Source organism: Phaenicophaeus curvirostris, chromosome 28, assembly GCF_032191515.1.
Source record: "Phaenicophaeus curvirostris isolate KB17595 chromosome 28, BPBGC_Pcur_1.0, whole genome shotgun sequence".
NCBI lineage: Eukaryota > Metazoa > Chordata > Aves > Cuculiformes > Cuculidae > Phaenicophaeus > Phaenicophaeus curvirostris.
Window position 1 is genome coordinate 4,639,960 of NC_091419.1, and position 16,005 is coordinate 4,655,964.

Genomic DNA, 16,005 nt, shown 5'->3' on the forward strand with positions numbered 1-16,005 from the left:
AAAACAGAGTAAAAAAAAAAAAATGTATATTCTCTCCTAACTTCCCCAGGGAGGGACTGAACTGTGGCAGCACCCTGCCTTGTGCTGGGCAGCATCTTTGTCTGTCTGTCTGCTCTTTTGCAAGGATCTGAAGCTTTTGTACGTGTAAAATAAAGATGTTCCCAGCTCAACCAGCCGCTGTGTCCTCGCCTTCGTGTTTGGGCCGTGGCAAGAGGGAGGATGCCCCGACTCTGCTGTTGCTATAACTCTGCCCTGGGGAGAGGGTTATTTTTTTCTTCCCGAGGCTGATTTCACGCTCCGTCCCTCCGTAAACAAAACCCAAATACACCCCCAAAACCAAAACCCTGGCATGTCTCGTGCCCAGCTGCCGGGAAGTGGGAGGCGGAGGAGAGATTGAGCAAGGCGGGTGCTGGGGAGGGGGGGGCAGCCCTGATCACCCCTCTTGAGGGGAGGGTTGAGCCCTGCACCCAGCAAGGGGTTTGTGTTGGGTCTTTGCCTCGGATCCTTTGCTGGAGAGAGCTCCATCCCTCCGCTGCCCCCCACCCTACCTCAAAGTCCCTCCTGCTGCAGCTCTCAGCATCACAGATGGCAGCGAGCGGGGATGGAATCGCACCAAGGCACAGAGAGGGTTTCAGCGCCTTGCCCAGCCCAGGGAAGCAGCCGTGGTGGCTGGAACTTGGGGTGCAGCGCAGGGTGTTGCTGCCCAGGCCAGGGCCACCTCGTATTCATAGAATCAGAGAACCACCAGGTTGGAAAGGACCCACTGGATCATCGAGTCCAACCATTCCCATCAATCACTAACCCATGTCCCTCAGCACCTCGTCCACCCGTCCCTTAAACCCCTCCAGGGAAGGGGACTCAACCCCCTCCCTGGGCAGCCTCTGACACTGCCCAATGACCCTTTCTGTGAAAATTTTTTTTCCTAATGTCCAGCCTGAACCTCCCCTGGCAGAGCTTGAGGCCATTCCCTCTCGTCCTGTCCCCTGTCCCTTGGGAGAAGAGCCCAGCTCCCTCCTCTCCACAACCTCCTCTCAGGGAGTTGGAGAGAGCAATGAGGTCTCCCCTCAGCCTCCTCTTCTCCAGGCTAAACACCCCCAGCTCTCTCAGCCGCTCCTCTTCTTCTCCAGCCCCCTCACCAGCTTTGTTGCTCTTCTCTGGACTCGCTCCAGAGCCTCAACATCCTTCTTGTGGTGAGGGGCCCAGAACTGACCCCAGGATTCGAGGAGCGGTCTCCCCAGTGCCGAGTCCAGAGGGAGAAGAACCTCCCTGGTCCTGCTGGCCACACCGTGTCTGATCCAAGCCAAGATGCCACTGCTGTCTCCTCCAGCAAATACCTCAGAAGCCCCAAGCCCAGGAGGTTGCTCCTCCAGCCACCGGCTCCTCCCAAGCTCCTGCTTGGGGTGGGATGCAGCCACGGTGACTCTGATGCCACCCTGGTCCCCTGACCACCCGCTCCCCTCAGACAAAGCCTCAGGCCCACGCAAAATGAACCAGAGTTTATTGCTTCACAAGCCATTTCTGACCCTACAAGACCAGGAGCTTAAAGGCACCAAGGACCAGGGGACATGGGGGGATCCAGCCAGGGGGTGGAGGAGACCCCAACAGGCACTGGGGGGAACCAAGGCACGTCGCTGCACCCCCCTGGCGTGGGTGACAAGGCACAGAGCTGGGAGGAGAGGTCCCTGTTAGGCAGGCACTGAGGTTATGGGCAAGGTGGGCCAGGTAGGGGTTAGTAAATGCTGCAACGGAGACTTGGGGGTTGGGTTGGGTGGGACACGACCATCATCCCACCAGCCAGAAGATGCTACTCCATCTCCAGCTCCGCGAGGTGCTGGCCTGAGGGGGTGAAGGGTCCCACCAGCCAGGTCAGGGGCGTGTTGTGAGCCACGTGCTCCACCAGCTCGTCCATCAGCTGCCGGGCTTTGGCGGCGTGGGCACGGGCTCGGGCCAGCGCGCCGCTCGTCACCTCCTGGAGGGAGGTGGCGGAGGTGAGGGCCGCCCGGAGCTCCTCCACGTTGTGCCGGACCTGCCCTGCTTTCTCCTGGATGCCAGCGGGGAGACCCTGGAGGCTGGAGACCAAGGGCTGGCAGGAGCTCTGCAGCTGCTGCGTCAAGCCCTGCAGCAGCGCCAGGGCACCCGATTCCACCGCCTGGGGGGGGACAAGGGGGTGATCAGCGGGACAACGACACCAGAAGACCCCAGAGACCCCCCCCTGCTCGCCACCTACCGCAGGAGGCACCAGGTCCTTATCACCACCAGGTTGCTTCTTGCTCCACTCCAGCCACATCTGCTGCAGCTTCTCCTGCCCTCCCTGCAGCTTCTGGTCCATGCCCTGCTTGAGGTTCTCCACCTGCAGGGAGAGGCAGAGCTTGGTATAGATGTCCTCCCACAGCCTCAGGACGGCACAGGGGGACGTGGGGATGGGTCCTACCAGGTCGAGGGTGCGCTGGAGCTGGGCCAGGACGTCCTGGCTGCTGCGGCGGGCGCTCTGCAGCTTGCCGAGCGAGTGCTGGAGGGCTCGGCGCTGCAGCTTGGCCGAGAGGGAGCCCAGGCGCACGAAGTAGCTCTGCTCCTGCTTCTGCTGCTCCGTTTCGAAGCCCTCTACAGCCGTGGCCAGCTTGGCTGCGGAAGAAGAGCTGCCGAGGTGGCCCCACCAGCCCCACAAAGAGCCAGCATCGCCCTGCCCCGGCTCCATCCACCCCCCTCCAAGGGAACCCCCAGGGTGCGTCTCCGAGGGGGTCGCGATCAGCTCCTTACCCAGCTCCTCATCGGTCATGGGCAGGTAATGGTCCACCAGCTCCTCTGACTTGTCCAGCACGGAGCCCACCCCGCTGGCCACCATCTGGCCCACGGTGGAGCCCATGACGGTGTTGACGCCGCTGCTCACGGCCGACTTGGTCAGCTCCACGCTGCCCTGCACGGCCCCTTTGGTCATGTCCATCACACCCGTCACCCGGCTGGTCACCGCGTCCTTGGCCCCGGCCACGGTGCTGGTCAGGACATCCTTGGCCCCCGTCACCGTGGACGTCACCAGCTGCTTGGTGTCTGAGATGAGCTGGATGGGGAGCAGAAAATCCTCCGTTAAGCGGTGCCGGAGGGGGGATCTTGGGTATGTTTGCACCCACCCCACCACGCTACCTTCTCCGTGGGCTGCTGCAGGATGGGCAGCTTCTCCTCCAGCTTATCCAGCCCCTTGCAGGCGTATTCGTTGGCCGTGGAAACTGGAGACATAAAATCAGATGGGTCTAAAATCTGGATGCCTCGCCTTATCTTTCCTAGGAGCAGTTTTAGAGCACCCCAAAATTCATGAGGTGCTGCCCCCTCAGCTTCCACAGCCCTTTCCAAGTATATTTGATGATGGTGGAAGCCAGAGATGATAAAATAGAATCATAGAACCATAGAATAACCAGGTTGGAAGAGACCCACCGGATCATCGCGTCCAACCATTTCTATCAAAGTTTTTTTCAAATAGTTTTTTCTAGAGCTCCCCTGGGATGGGTTTTTGAGCCCCCCAAACTCTCGGGGTGCTGCCTCCCCCCATCCCCACTCACTCTGCGGCTCCAGCTTGGTGAGGATGGGCTGCGCCCCGCTCACCGCCGCCGCCGTCAGCGTCTTCACCCCCTTTTCAGCGACGTCGCAGACGGATTTGACGTAGGGGTGACTCTCCTTGGTGGAGGCGTAGGCGGTGGACACCATGCCGTACGCAGAGCTGACCAGCGGCAGGTTGACCACGCGCGTCCCGAGGCTCTGAGGGCACCAAGGGGTCCGGGTGAGATGGGGGGGAAGGAGCTCAACTTCTTCACAGGGTGGGGGACCCCCAAGGAGAGCTTTGGGGTTCTCGGAGGACCCACCACCCCACTCAAAAGCTGGGCAGCCCTTGACCCACATTGACCTGGGATGAGATGGGGTGATGGAACCCCACTTCTCAATGGGGTTGGGGTCCCCCAAGGAGGGATTTGGGGTTCTCTGAGGAGCTAACACCCCACTCAAAGGCTGGGCACCTCCTTGCTCCACAGTGACTTGGGGAGTGATGGAGCCCAACTTCTTAACAGGGTGAGGGACCCCCAAGGAGGGATTTGGGGTTCCCCAAGGACCCACCACCTCACCCCAAGGCTGGGCACCCCTTGCTCCACGCTGACCTGGGGTGAGTTGGGGGTGATGGAACCCCTCTTCTCAACAGGGTTGGGTCCCCCAAGGAGGGATTTGGGGTTCTCTGAGGACCCACCACCCCAATCAAAAGCTGGGCAACCCTTGCTCCACGCTGACCTGGGGTGAGTTGGGGGTGATGGAGCCCAACTTCTCAACGGAGTGGGGGACCCCCAAGGAGGGATTTGGGGTTCTCTGAGGAGCTAACACCCCACCCCAAGGCTGAGCAAACCTTGCTCCACACTGACCTGGGGTGAGTTGGAGGTGATGGAGCCCCACTTCTCAAAGGGGTGGGGGACCCTCAAGGAGGAATTTGGGGTTCTCTGAGGAGCTATCACCCCACCCAAAGGCTGGGCAACCCCTTGCTCCACGGTGAGTTGGGGGTGATGGAGCCCCACTTCTTATCAGGGTGAGGGACCCCCAAGGAGGGATTTGGGGTGCTCCTAGGACCCACCACCCCACCCCAAGGCTGGGCAACCCTTGCTCCATGCTGACCTGGGGTGAGTTGGGGGTGGAAGAGCCCCACTTCTCAATGGGGTTGGGTCCCCCAAGGAGGAATTTGGGGTTCTCTGAGGAGCTATCACCCCACCCAAAGGCTGGGCAACCCCTTGCTCCACGGTGAGTTGGGGGTGATGGAGCCCCATTTCTTAACAGGGTGAGGGACCCCCAAGGAGGGATTTGGGGTGCTCCTAGGACCCACCACCCCACCCCAATGCTGAGTGCCCCTCACCCCACGCTGACCTGGGGTGAGTTGGTGGGGATGGAGCCTCACTTCTCAGCGGGGTGGGGGACCCTCAAGGAGGGACTTGGGGTGCTCCAAGGACCCTCCACCCCACCCCTCGCCCCATACCGACCTGCGGCTCCTCCGCCTTGCGCTGCTCGCTGCCGGGGTCGCCGGTGGCCATGCTGGGGCTGGGGGCGAGGGGGGGGGGTTGGCGGGGGCTGATGCTGCTCCCCGAGGCACAGGGGATGCCCGAGGGGGTGTGGGTGGGGGGTGTGCGCGTCCCCCTCTCCTCGCACGGAGATCTCCGAGCGCTCCCAGCTCGCTCCCCGCCGCCTTTTATAGACGGGGGCCCCGTGACCGGGAGCCGCCCGCAGGGGCCGCCCCGGGGGGGGACCGGGAGCACCGACCCCGGCACCGGGGACACCCCCCCCACCGGCCCCGGTCGGGATGCACCGGGACCGGGATGCACTGAACCCCATCCCCTCCCCCAAACCCGAGGCTGGGATGTACCGACCCCCCAACCCTCCCGGACCGGCTCCACCGGGACCGGGATGCACCGAATCCCCCGGTACCGACCCCCCAACCCTCCCGGGACGGGATCCCCGGGGCCAGGATGCACCGAACCCCCCGGTACCGACCCCCCAGCCCTCCCCAGGACGGGATCCATCGAATCCCCCCCCGGACCAGCTCCACCGGGACCGGGATGCACTGAACCCCATCCCCCCCCCACCTCCCCAAACCCGAGGCTGGGATGCACCGAACCCCCCGGTACCGACCCCCCAGCCCTCCCCAGGATGGGATCCACCGAATCCCCCCCCGGACCAGCTCCATCGGGACCGGGATGCACCGAATCCCCCGGTAGCGACACCCCCCGGGACCGGGAGCACCGATTCCCTTGGGACGGGATCCCCGGGGACGGGATGCACCGAATCCCCCAGGACAGGATCCCCGGGGACCGGATCCACCAGGACCGGGATGCACCGAATCCCCCGGGATCGACCCCCTGCCCCCCTCCCGGGACGGGATCCACCGGGACCAGGATGGACCAACCGCCCCAGGACGGGATCCACCGGGGCCAGGAACATCGAATCCCCCGGTACCGACACCCCCCATCGCCCCGGGACTGGATCCACGGAATCCCCCCGGGACGGGATCCACCGGGTCCAGGATGCACCAAATCCCTCGGGACCGACCCCCACCCGGGACGGGATCCACTGAATCCCCCGGGACCGGGATGCACCGACCCCTCCGGGACCGACCTCCATCCATCCCTGGGACAGGATCCCCGGGATCAATCTGCACCGATCCCCCCAGGATAGTGACCCCCCACCCCCCCCTCCCAGGACCAGCTTCCCAGTGGGATGGGGCTCCCTTGCTCCCAAGGACTGGATCCCTTGGGACTGGGCTGCAATGACCCCCCCAGCACCAACCCACCGGGGCACATCACGCCCCGACACCCCCAAACCCCCCTCCTGTGTGTCCCCCTGACCTGCCCCAGTGGCAATGTTGGACTGGTCCCAGTGGGTTCGCTGGGGACCCACCTGCTGGGTGCTGTGGCCACGCTGCGCTCGCGATATCGGGGACACCCAGCCCCGCAGCGGCAATAACCGGGACCGAAGTTCAGTGCCACACGGCCGCGGTTCACAGTCCAGCCGCCCCGACACCCCCGAAACAACCCCCTCCCTGAGAGGTGACCCCCCACCCCAGCTCCATCCCCTCCTGCACCCTGCAGAGCCCACCCCGAGGTGGTCACCCCGAGGAGGTGGTTTTTAAGCCGGCGCTATGGGCTGTGAGGCATTTTAAGGCCTAAAAAGTTGTTTTCTTCCTGGTTAAAGCACATTGAAATCATTAAGGCAACAAATCCCGACGCTTCCTCGGCTTGGGGACACCATGGGTGGGATGGACACCATCCCCTCCCTCCCCAAACGCTGCAGCACCCAGGGTCCCGCGCCGGATCTCCGAGTCCATCGTCACCGGGTCCCCGCGGCGATGGGGGTCACGGCTGCTCCCCGAGCTCAGCTGCAGAGCCGCGAGGGCGCCGGCACCCGGTGCGACCCCCCGACGGTGACGCAACCTTCCCACTTGGCCATCTCGACGGGGACATCCTCGGGATACTCCACCAGCGCCGGGGCGAAGGGTCCCAGCAGCCAGGGCAGGGGCGCGTGCTGCCCCACGTACTCCAGCAGCTCATCGATGCTCAGCTGCGTCCGCGTCACCCTCGCGCGGCTCTGCGCCAGCACCGAACCCGACAGGTCGTGGAAGGAGTGGGCGTGGGAGAGGGAAGCCTGCACGCCCTCCACGCCGTGCCGGACGTGTCCCGCCGTCTCCTGAACGCTGCCGGGGAAAGATCGGGCACCGGCGGCCAGGCGGGCGCAGGCGGCGCGGAGCTGGCGCAGGAGCCCGTGCAGCATGGCCAACGTCCGCGGCTCCACCTGCAAGAGAGTCAGAGGGCAGCGACAGCTCTGGGGGGCAATTCTCTCCCCTGTCCAGCCTGGCTCAGACCCCCCCCTGCACCTCAGGGTCATAATAGTTTGGGTTGGAGGGGTCCTTAAAGATGATCCAGTTCCAACCCCCCTGCCATGCGCAGGGACACCTCCCACTGCATCAGCCCCATCCAACCTGGCCTTGGACACTTCCAGGGATGGGGAAGCAAGTTACCCTGTTCCAGGGCCTCAATAATCTCATAGTGAAGAAATTCAGAATCATAGAATCAGGTTGGAAGAGACCCATGGGATCGCTGAATCCAATCATTCCCATCAATCACTAACCCATGTCCCTCAGCACCTCGTCCACCCGTCCCTTAAACCCCTCCAGGGAAGGGGACTCAACCCCCTCCCTGGGCAGCCTCTGCCAGGGACCAATCACCCTTTCTGTGAAAAATTTCCTCCTAATGTCCAGCCTGAACCTCCCCTGGTGGAGCTTGAGGCCATTCCCTCTCGTCCTGTCCCCTGTCCCTTGGGAGAAGAGACCGGCTCCCTCCTCTCCACAACCTCCTCTCAGGGAGTTGCAGAGAGCAATGAGGTCTCCCCTCAGCCTCCTCTTCTCCAGCTAAACCCCCCCAGCTCTAAGGACACAGCTCCCCGTGTCCTCCATGGGCGCAGCCCCCTGGGGTCCCCACGGCCCCCGTGCCCCGTACCTTGCTCTCCTCCATGGGGACAGCATCCTGCTGGCTCCACTCCAGCCACATGCGGTGCAGATGCTGCCGGGCGCTGTGCAGGGACCCATCCACCCCGCGCCGTCCCTGCTCAATCTGGAGAAAGGGTCAGCGAGCTGGGAGCACGCCGGGGCGTGCCGGGTTGGCACAGGGCTGGCAGGGTCCCCGTCGCATCCTTACCAGCTCGAAAATGCGATGGAGCTGGGCCAGGAGCTGCTGGGCGCTGTGCCGTGCCCGCTGCAGCTCACCCAGCGAGCGCCGCAGGGCGCGGTGCCGCAGCTTGGCTGAGAGCGAGCCCACACGGACAAAGTAGCTGTCCCACCGTCTCCTCTGATCCACTGAGGCCACCTCGACACCCGCTGCAGGACCTGGGGGTGACAACTGTGTGGCTGGACCGGTGCATCCCCTGCCAGGCACCAGAGCATCCAGCCCCCAGCGCCGAGATGGGACCCCTGTGCTCCACACCCCGTCGTGGGGACATGTTCACGGCATGTTTGGCCACCAGGTCATGTGAAGGGGTCACCACAAAGCCAGGTGGCCACCGCGGTCACCTCTGCTGTGACACGGGGTCAGCTCTGCCCACTGCTGCCCCGTGCCGAGCTATAAATACCCAGGGCGGGTGGCACAGGGCTATATTTGCCTTCTGGTTTCCAGGTGAGAGTTCAGCCACCACCACGCTGAGCTCCCTGGCTTTGGGGACAGTCCCCATCCTGGTGGCCATGGGCACAGCGTGGAGCTCAGCGGTGGCACGGCAGAGCAGCCCAGGCACCAACACAGGGGACGCTGGGCTCCTCCCCACAAGAAGGATGTTGAGGCTCTGGAGCGAGTCCAGAGAAGAGCAACGAAGCTGGTGAGGGGGCTGGAGAAGAAGAGGAGCGGCTGAGAGAGCTGGGGGTGTTTAGCCTGGAGAAGAGGAGGCTGAGGGGAGACCTCATTGCTCTCTACAACTACCTGAAAGGAGGTTGTGGAGAGGAGGGAGCTGGGCTCTTCTCCCAAGGGACAGGGGACAGGACGAGAGGGAATGGCCTCAAGCTCCACCAGGGGAGGATCAGGCTGGACATTAGGAAAAAATTTTTCATGGAAAGGGTGATTGGTCACTGGCAGAGGCTGCCCAGGGAGGGGGTTGAGTCCCCTTCCCTGGAGCGGTTTAAGGGACGGGTGGACGAGGTGCTGAGGGACATGGGTTAGTGATTGATGGGAATGGTTGGACTCAATGATGTGGTGGGTCTCTTCCAACAAGGTGATTCTATGCTTCTAAGTAATGCACAGGTGGTGCTGAGCAATGGGGTGGGGCTCCTGGGGGGCCTGAGCCCCCCTAGATTTAGGAGGTGGTCAGCACTCACCCGGCTCCTCGTCCATCCCAGGCAGGTATCGCTCCACCAGCTCATCGGACTTTCCCAGCACCGTGTCCACCCCGGTGGCCAGCAGCCGGCCCACGCGAGAACCCACCACGGTGCTGAGGCTGCTGCTCAGCGCCGAGCGCGTCCTCTCCACGCCGCCCTGCACCGCGCTGCAGGCCAGCCCCACTGCGCCGGTCACGGTCGACGACACCAGCTCCCTGGTCCCGGCCACCACCTGGGAGAGGACAACATAAGGACATCTTGCTCCAGCATCTCACCTCAATCCGAACCCCCGTGTCCCTCCGGGTCCGTTACCCTCTCCGGGGGCTGCTGCAGGATGGGCAGCTTCTCCTCCAGCTTCTCCAGCCCTTTGCACGCGTATTCGTTGGCGCTGGAAACTAGAGACATGAAAAGAGATCGTTTTAATATCGTGCTGCCTCATGAGAGCTCCATGGGGAGGGTTTTGGGGCACCTCAGACTCTTGGGGTGCTGCCCCCCTCCCCAGCCCCACTCACTCACAGTGAAAACTGGAGACATAAAGTCAGATGGGTCTAAAATCTGGATGCCTTGCCTTCTCTTTGCCAGGAGCAGTTTACCAGCACCCCAAAATTCATGAGGTGCTGCCCCCCTCAGCTTCCACAGCCTTTTCCAAGATGATGGTGGAAGCCAGAGGGGATGAAATAGTTTTTTTCCTACCCCACCTCCTCGCAGAGCTCCCCTGGGGTGGGTTTTTGGGGCTCCTCAAACTCTCGGGGTGCTGTTCCCCCCATCCCCACTCACTCTGCGGCTCCAGCTTGGTGAGGATGGGCTGCGCCCCGCTCGCCGCCGCCGCCGTCAGCGTCTTCACCCCCTTTTCAGCGACGTCGCAGACGGATCTGACATAGGGATGGTTCTCCTTGGTGGAGGCGTAGGCGCTGGAGATGGCCCCGCAAGCCGAGCTGACCAGGGGCAGCTTGACCACCCGCCTCACCACACTCTGCGGGGCAGGATGGGGGTGAGCGGGACCCCAAGCGATGCCCGCAGACCCCCAGCTCGCCCTGCGCTCCCACCTTCACCTCCTGCCTGTCCTCTACGGTGTTTTCGGCTGACATGGTTGCGGTGCCTGCGGTGGGAAGAGAAGGATCACGGGGGGCTGAGCGTGTCATAGAGAATAACCAGGTTGGAAGAGACCCACTGGATCATCAAGTCATGGACCCCTTGGATTGCTGAGCCCCCCCCACACCCCTCCGTACCCCTTGCTCCTCTGGGGGCCGAGACCCACGAACTCGTGACACGAGTGGGAGGCAGCTGGAGGCCTCCCAGCCTCTCGAGGGGGTGTCGTGGGGGGCGTGGAAGGGTCTTAGGGTCAGGGTTGACCTCCTGCTCTGCTGGGATGCAGCGGGCTGGGTTCCCCCATCCCCTTTCAGGGCCAGCGAGGGGGTTTGGGTGACTCAGCCGGACGCTGGGCTGGATTCGCCTTTCGCAAGCAGTCGGGACGTGCCACCCGGCACCCTCCCTCGCCGGGGAAGCCCCGGGACACAGCGCAGGGGGGGCAGAGGCCAGCGGTCCCCCCCTTGCCCCCCCCCCAGGAGCATCTCAGCCTCTCCGACCCCCGGGGGTGAGTCCCAGAGGACCCTGGAGGTGGCTGAGGGCAGGTCTAGGGGAGAGGGTCCCCTCGGGGTCTCTGGGAGGGGGGAGGTCCCCTTGGGGTGCAGGATCCTTGCATCCCCAGAGGACTCCCCTTGGGTAGCAGAGGCAGATCCCAGGGGGACAAGTCCCATGGGGGTCCCTAGGGGGTCCCCTTGGGGTGCAGGTCCCCCAGGGGCCCCAGACGTGGCCCCTTTGGTAGTGGAGAGCAGGTCCCGGAGAGAGAGTTCCCTCGGGGTCCCTGGGGGGGGGTATATTCTTGGGGCAGGTCCCCTCGGGGGTCCCCCCAGGGGGTGCAGGTGCCCCTGGGTCCCCAGAAGCGACCCCTTGGATGGCGGAGGGCAGGTCCCAGGGAGTGAGGTCCCCTCGGGGTCCCTGGAGAGGCAGGTAGTGGGGAGAGGTCCCTCGGGTTCCCTGGAGGGGTATGTCCTTGGGGCAGGTCCCCTCGGGGTCCCTGGGGGGGTATGTCCTTGGGGCAGGACCCCTCGGGGGTCCCTGGGGTGTCCCCTTGGGTGACAGAGCGCAGGTCCCGGGGGGAGAGGTCCCTCGGAGTCCCTGGCAGGGCATGTCCTTGGGGCAGGACCCCTCGGGGGTCCCCGGGGGTCCCCAGAAGTGTCCCCTTGGGTGGCGGAGAGCAGGTCCCGGGGGGAGCGCTCCCCTCGGGGTCTCACGGAGCGGGGTTGGGGGGGAGGGGAGAGGTCAGGCAGGGCCCCCCAGCCCCCGCAGGGCTCCCCACAGCCTGGGACCCCCGGTACCCGCCCCCCCCCCACCCCTTAGCCCGCGGTCGGTACTCACGGGGCTGCAGCATCCCCTGTCGCGCCCCCGGGTGGCGGTCGGTGCCCGCCCCGCGCCGCGCGGGCTCATGGCCGAGAGCAGCCAATCAGCGCCGGGGAGCCCCGCGAGCAGCCAATCAGAGCTGGGGGCGGGGTCTCTCGCAGCCAATCACCGACGAGAGGCGGAGGGGGAGCGGAGGGGCGGGGCTTGGGGCGGGGCCACGCGCGCTCCCACGTGGCGCCGCGGGGTCCCGGGACACCCCGGTCTCTTCAACCCCTGTTACCGGGGAGAGGGGCCCAGCCCCCTCCTCTCCACAACCTCCTCTCAGGCAGTTGGAGAGAGCAATGAGGTCTCCCCTCAGCCTCCTCTTCTCCAGGCTAAACACCCCCAGCTCTCTCAGCCGCTCCTCTTCTCATCCAGCCCCCTCACCAGCTTCGTTGCTCTTCTCTGGACTCGCTCCAGAGCCTCAACATCCTTCTTGTGGTGAGGGGCCCAGAACTGACCCCAGGATTCGAGGAGCGGTCTCCCCAGTGCCGAGTCCAGAGGGAGAAGAACCTCCCTGGCCCTGCTGGCCACGCCGTGTCTGATCCAAGCCAAGATGCCCTTGGCCTTCTTGGCCACCTGGGCCACTGCTGGCTCCTGTTCAACCAACACCCCCAGGTCCCTCTCCTCCAGGCAGTTTCCAGCCAGACTTCTCCTAGTCTGGAGCTGCTCAGGGTTGTTGTGCCCCAAGTGCAGGACCCGGCGTTTGGCCTTGTTAACCCTCATCCCGTTGGTCTCAGCCCAGCGCTCCAGCCTGCTCAGATCCCTTTGGAGCCTCCCGACCCTCCAGCAGCTCCCGCCAAGCATCACCACCCCAAATGGTCCCATGCCAGGTGTCCCCGTGACAAACGTCTCCATACCACGTATCCCCTTGACGTGTCCTCATACCAAGTGACTCAATACCAGGAGTTCCCCTGCCAAGTGTCCCCACACCAGCCATCTCCATGCCGACCTTTTCCATGCCCAGTGTCCTCACCCAAGGTGTCCCCAGAGCAGGTGACCCCCAAGCCAGATGTCCTCATGCCAAGCGTCTCCATGCCAAATGTCCCCAAGCCAAGCAGGTTCCCAGCCTCCTCTGGCCAGGGGACAGCAGTGCCACCCAGCAAGGAGTGATGTCAGAGGGTGGTGGGCAACCTTCCCTGGAGGGGTTTAAGGGACGGGTGGACGAGGTGCTGAGGGACATGGGTTAGTGATTGATGGGAATGGTTGGACTCGATGATCCCGTGGGTCTCTTCCAACCTGGAGATTTCTGTGATTCTACGGGGAGCAGGTTGGCCTGGATGAGGATGGGCATGAGCAGGGGACACGGTGCCCATCGCTACCACATCACCAGGGACTTCAGAGGACAACCTCAAGAGAACGTGATGGCTTTTATTGTGCTGGGGTGGGGTGGGGACAGGGCCATGTGCCCGGCAGGATGGGGCTGGGATGTGGGATAGCCTGAGGCAGGTGGGATGGGGCTGGGAGCCATTGGGTTGGGGACAGCTGCACGCCTGCCTCAGTTTCCCCAGGAGAGCACCTCTTGGCTGGGGATGGAGCAGCAGGGAGGGAGGTGACACCAAACCCTTTGCCTAGGGCTCCAGCTGGTGCTTTTCATCGCCTTGGGGCTCGCAGCCTGTGGTCTCAGAGGTGCTGGCGGTGGCCACCTCCTGTCCCCGGAGGCTGGCGGGGCTGGCGCAGAGGGTGTCGCGGCTGGCAGCGAGTTGCGGGGCCGCGCGCCGCAGCAGCGAGAGCAGCCGGCACTCGCAGACCCAGGGGTTCCCCGAGATATCGAGGTCCAGCCCGGGGTGGCCGGCGAGCCGGGGCGGCAGCTCCAGCGTCTGCAACCGGTTCCGCGCCAGGTCGAGGACGCGGAGGTGCCGCAAGGGCGTGAAGATGCCGGAGGGCAGTGCCCGCAGCTCGTTATCCTGGAGGAAGAGGAGGCGCAGGGCGGGTAGGGGGGTGAAGATGCCCGAGGGCAGCGTCTTCAACCCGTTCCCCTCCAGGTCGAGCTGCTCCAGCGCCCGCAGCCCGGCCAGTGTGCCCGGTGCCAGCGCTGCCAGCTGGTTGTGGGACAAATCCAGGCTACGGAGGGACCGCAGCGGGGCAAAAACCTCCGGTGGCACCTCTGTCAAGGCGTTAGCAGCCAGGTCGAGCCACTGCAGCTGCGGAAGGTGCCGGAACCATGCGGGCTGCAGCGCCCGCAGCCGGTTCCCGCGCAGCACCAGGTGCTGGAGGTGGATGGTGCTGGTGAAGATGCTGGCCGGGAGGTCAGCCAGGACGTTGTCTGTGAGGTCGAGGACGCGCAGGGTGGGCACGGGGCGCAGGAGGGCTTCGGGGAGGGCGGCGAGGCGGTTGGAGGAGAGATGGAGCTCCTGCAGCTGGGGCAGCCCGGCCAGAGCCGTGGGGAGCAGGGTGGCCAGCGCCGTGAACTCCACCGAGACGGCCAGGGTGGTGGGGGGCAACCCCCTGGGGAAGGTGGTCAAGGTGGGCTCTGTGCACACAAAACGGGTGGCGTCGGGCTGCGGGGAGCACGGCTCGGCGGGGCTGAGCAGCAGGAACGACAGCAAAAACATCCGCGGTGGCAGGATCCGGCGCGGTGGTGGCATCGCGCAGGGCTGCGGGCAGGTTGGCCATCGTCACTCAGGGTTGTGCAAGCCCCGTCACCGCTGTCCCCCTGCCAGCTCTCCACCCGCGAGGGCAGGGAGATGCCCTGACCCCCATGTCCCCCCTCCCTGAGCCCACTCGGAGCCCCCCAGCCCTGCCCTCACCGTCCCAAGCGGCTGGCGCAGCTCCCTGGGGTCCGTCTGGTCTCCTCGGTGCCCGTCACCGCACAGGGGCTGCTGGCTCCGCTGCTGCTGGTTGGGAAATCGCCGCTTGCGCTGCCAGCTCAGGGAGTGTCGGCATCCGGGGCAGGGTCAGCGCGCTGGTGTCGTGTCCCCATTGCACCCCCAGCTCTGGGGGGGGGACACCACATGGATCGTAGAATCATAGAATCACCAGATTGGAAGAGACCCACCGCATCATTGAGTCCAACCATTCACATCAATCACTAAACCATGTCCCTCAGCACCTCGTCTTCACCTGAGAGAAGAGCCCAGCTCCCTCCTCTCCACAACCTCCTCTCAGGGAGTTGGAGAGAGCAATGAGGTCTCCCCTCAGCCTCCTCTTCTCCAGGCTAAACACCCCCAGCTCTCTCAGACGCTCCTCTTCTTCTCCAGCCCCCTCACCAGCTTCGTTGCTCTTCTCTGGATTCGCTCCAGAGCCTCAGCATCCTTCTTGTGGTGAGGGGCCCAGAACTGACCCCAGGATTCGAGGAGCGGTCTCCCCAGTGCCGAGTCCAGAGGGAGAAGAACCTCCCTGGCCCTGCTGGCCACGCCGTGTCTGCTCCAAGCCAAGATGCCATTGGCCTTCTTGGCCACCTGGGCCACTGCTGGCTCATGTTCAGTCGCTGTCAACCAACACCCCCAGGTCCTTCTCCTCCAGGCAGCTTTCTAGACAGACTTCTCCTAGTCTGTAGCACTCCTAGTCTGTCCCCTTCCCCCTTATCCTCTCAGGGACACCGGGGACCCCAGCACCTACTGTGCTGCACACCCTGGTGGCTCTGGTGGGGGCATCGTTGGCGCTGGGGACATGGTGGGACCTCACCTTGCACCCACTGGCCCACGGCAAAGCCCCACAGGTGGCACCGTGGCCACTGCAGGGAGAGCACAGAAGGACTCATGGGATGGGGTGCAGGTAGCCAAGGGGGTGAGCACGGTCTGGGGGTCCAGGGGGTGGGGGGCGAACATGGTGTGTGGGTGCATGATGCATGTGAGAGCAGCAGGATGCGCGTCTCTAGGTGTGAAGCTCCACCAGGGGAGGTTCAGGCTGGACATTAGGAAAAAATATTTCACAGAAAGGGTGATTGGGCACTGGCAGAGGCTGCCCAGGGAGGGGGTTGAGTCCCCTTCCCTGGAGGGGTTTAAGGGACTGGTGGACGAGGTGCTGAGGGACATGGGTTAGTGATTGATGGGAATGGTTGGACTCGATGACCCGGTGGGTCTCTTCCAACCTGGTGATTCTATGAATGCACAGAGGGGCATGTGGCCTTGGAGGGTGCATGGGGACACTTCACAGACCAGGGAGCCGTGTCCCCCTTCCCCACGCTGCCTGGTGCCACCCACCGAGGCTCAGGGGTCCTGGCTTGGGGGGGTAAGAAGGTGCCAGGGTGGCAGCAG

The 16,005-nt window shown here is 64.3% G+C and overlaps 3 protein-coding genes across 3 annotated transcripts; all 3 read right to left on the bottom strand.

The window, feature by feature from the left end:
• Positions 1-1,481: 1,481 nt before the first annotated feature.
• On the bottom strand, positions 1,482-5,134 carry LOC138731872 (perilipin-3-like). The gene is made up of 7 exons (XM_069878153.1): positions 5,001-5,134; positions 3,552-3,747; positions 3,139-3,221; positions 2,758-3,055; positions 2,432-2,622; positions 2,228-2,350; positions 1,482-2,149 (listed from the first exon to the last, which is right to left on the bottom strand). Exons 1-7 carry the CDS (start codon positions 5,049-5,051, stop codon positions 1,805-1,807), a joined length of 1,287 nt encoding a protein of 428 aa, XP_069734254.1. The 5' UTR covers positions 5,052-5,134; the 3' UTR covers positions 1,482-1,804.
• A 1,533-nt stretch (positions 5,135-6,667) lies between these two features.
• Positions 6,668-11,837, bottom strand: LOC138731870 (perilipin-3-like). Its single transcript, XM_069878149.1, has 8 exons — positions 11,786-11,837; positions 10,414-10,466; positions 10,145-10,340; positions 9,680-9,762; positions 9,368-9,599; positions 8,205-8,392; positions 8,007-8,120; positions 6,668-7,302 (listed from the first exon to the last, which is right to left on the bottom strand). The coding sequence occupies exons 1-8, from the start codon at positions 11,796-11,798 to the stop codon at positions 6,886-6,888; spliced, it is 1,296 nt and encodes a 431-aa protein (XP_069734250.1). The 5' UTR covers positions 11,799-11,837; the 3' UTR covers positions 6,668-6,885.
• Positions 11,838-13,157: 1,320 nt separating this feature from the next.
• Positions 13,158-14,670, bottom strand: LRG1 (leucine rich alpha-2-glycoprotein 1). Its single transcript, XM_069878169.1, has 2 exons — positions 14,557-14,670; positions 13,158-14,403 (listed from the first exon to the last, which is right to left on the bottom strand). The coding sequence occupies exon 2, from the start codon at positions 14,392-14,394 to the stop codon at positions 13,378-13,380; it is 1,017 nt and encodes a 338-aa protein (XP_069734270.1). The 5' UTR covers positions 14,395-14,403; positions 14,557-14,670; the 3' UTR covers positions 13,158-13,377.
• Between the last annotated feature and the right edge of the window lie 1,335 nt (positions 14,671-16,005).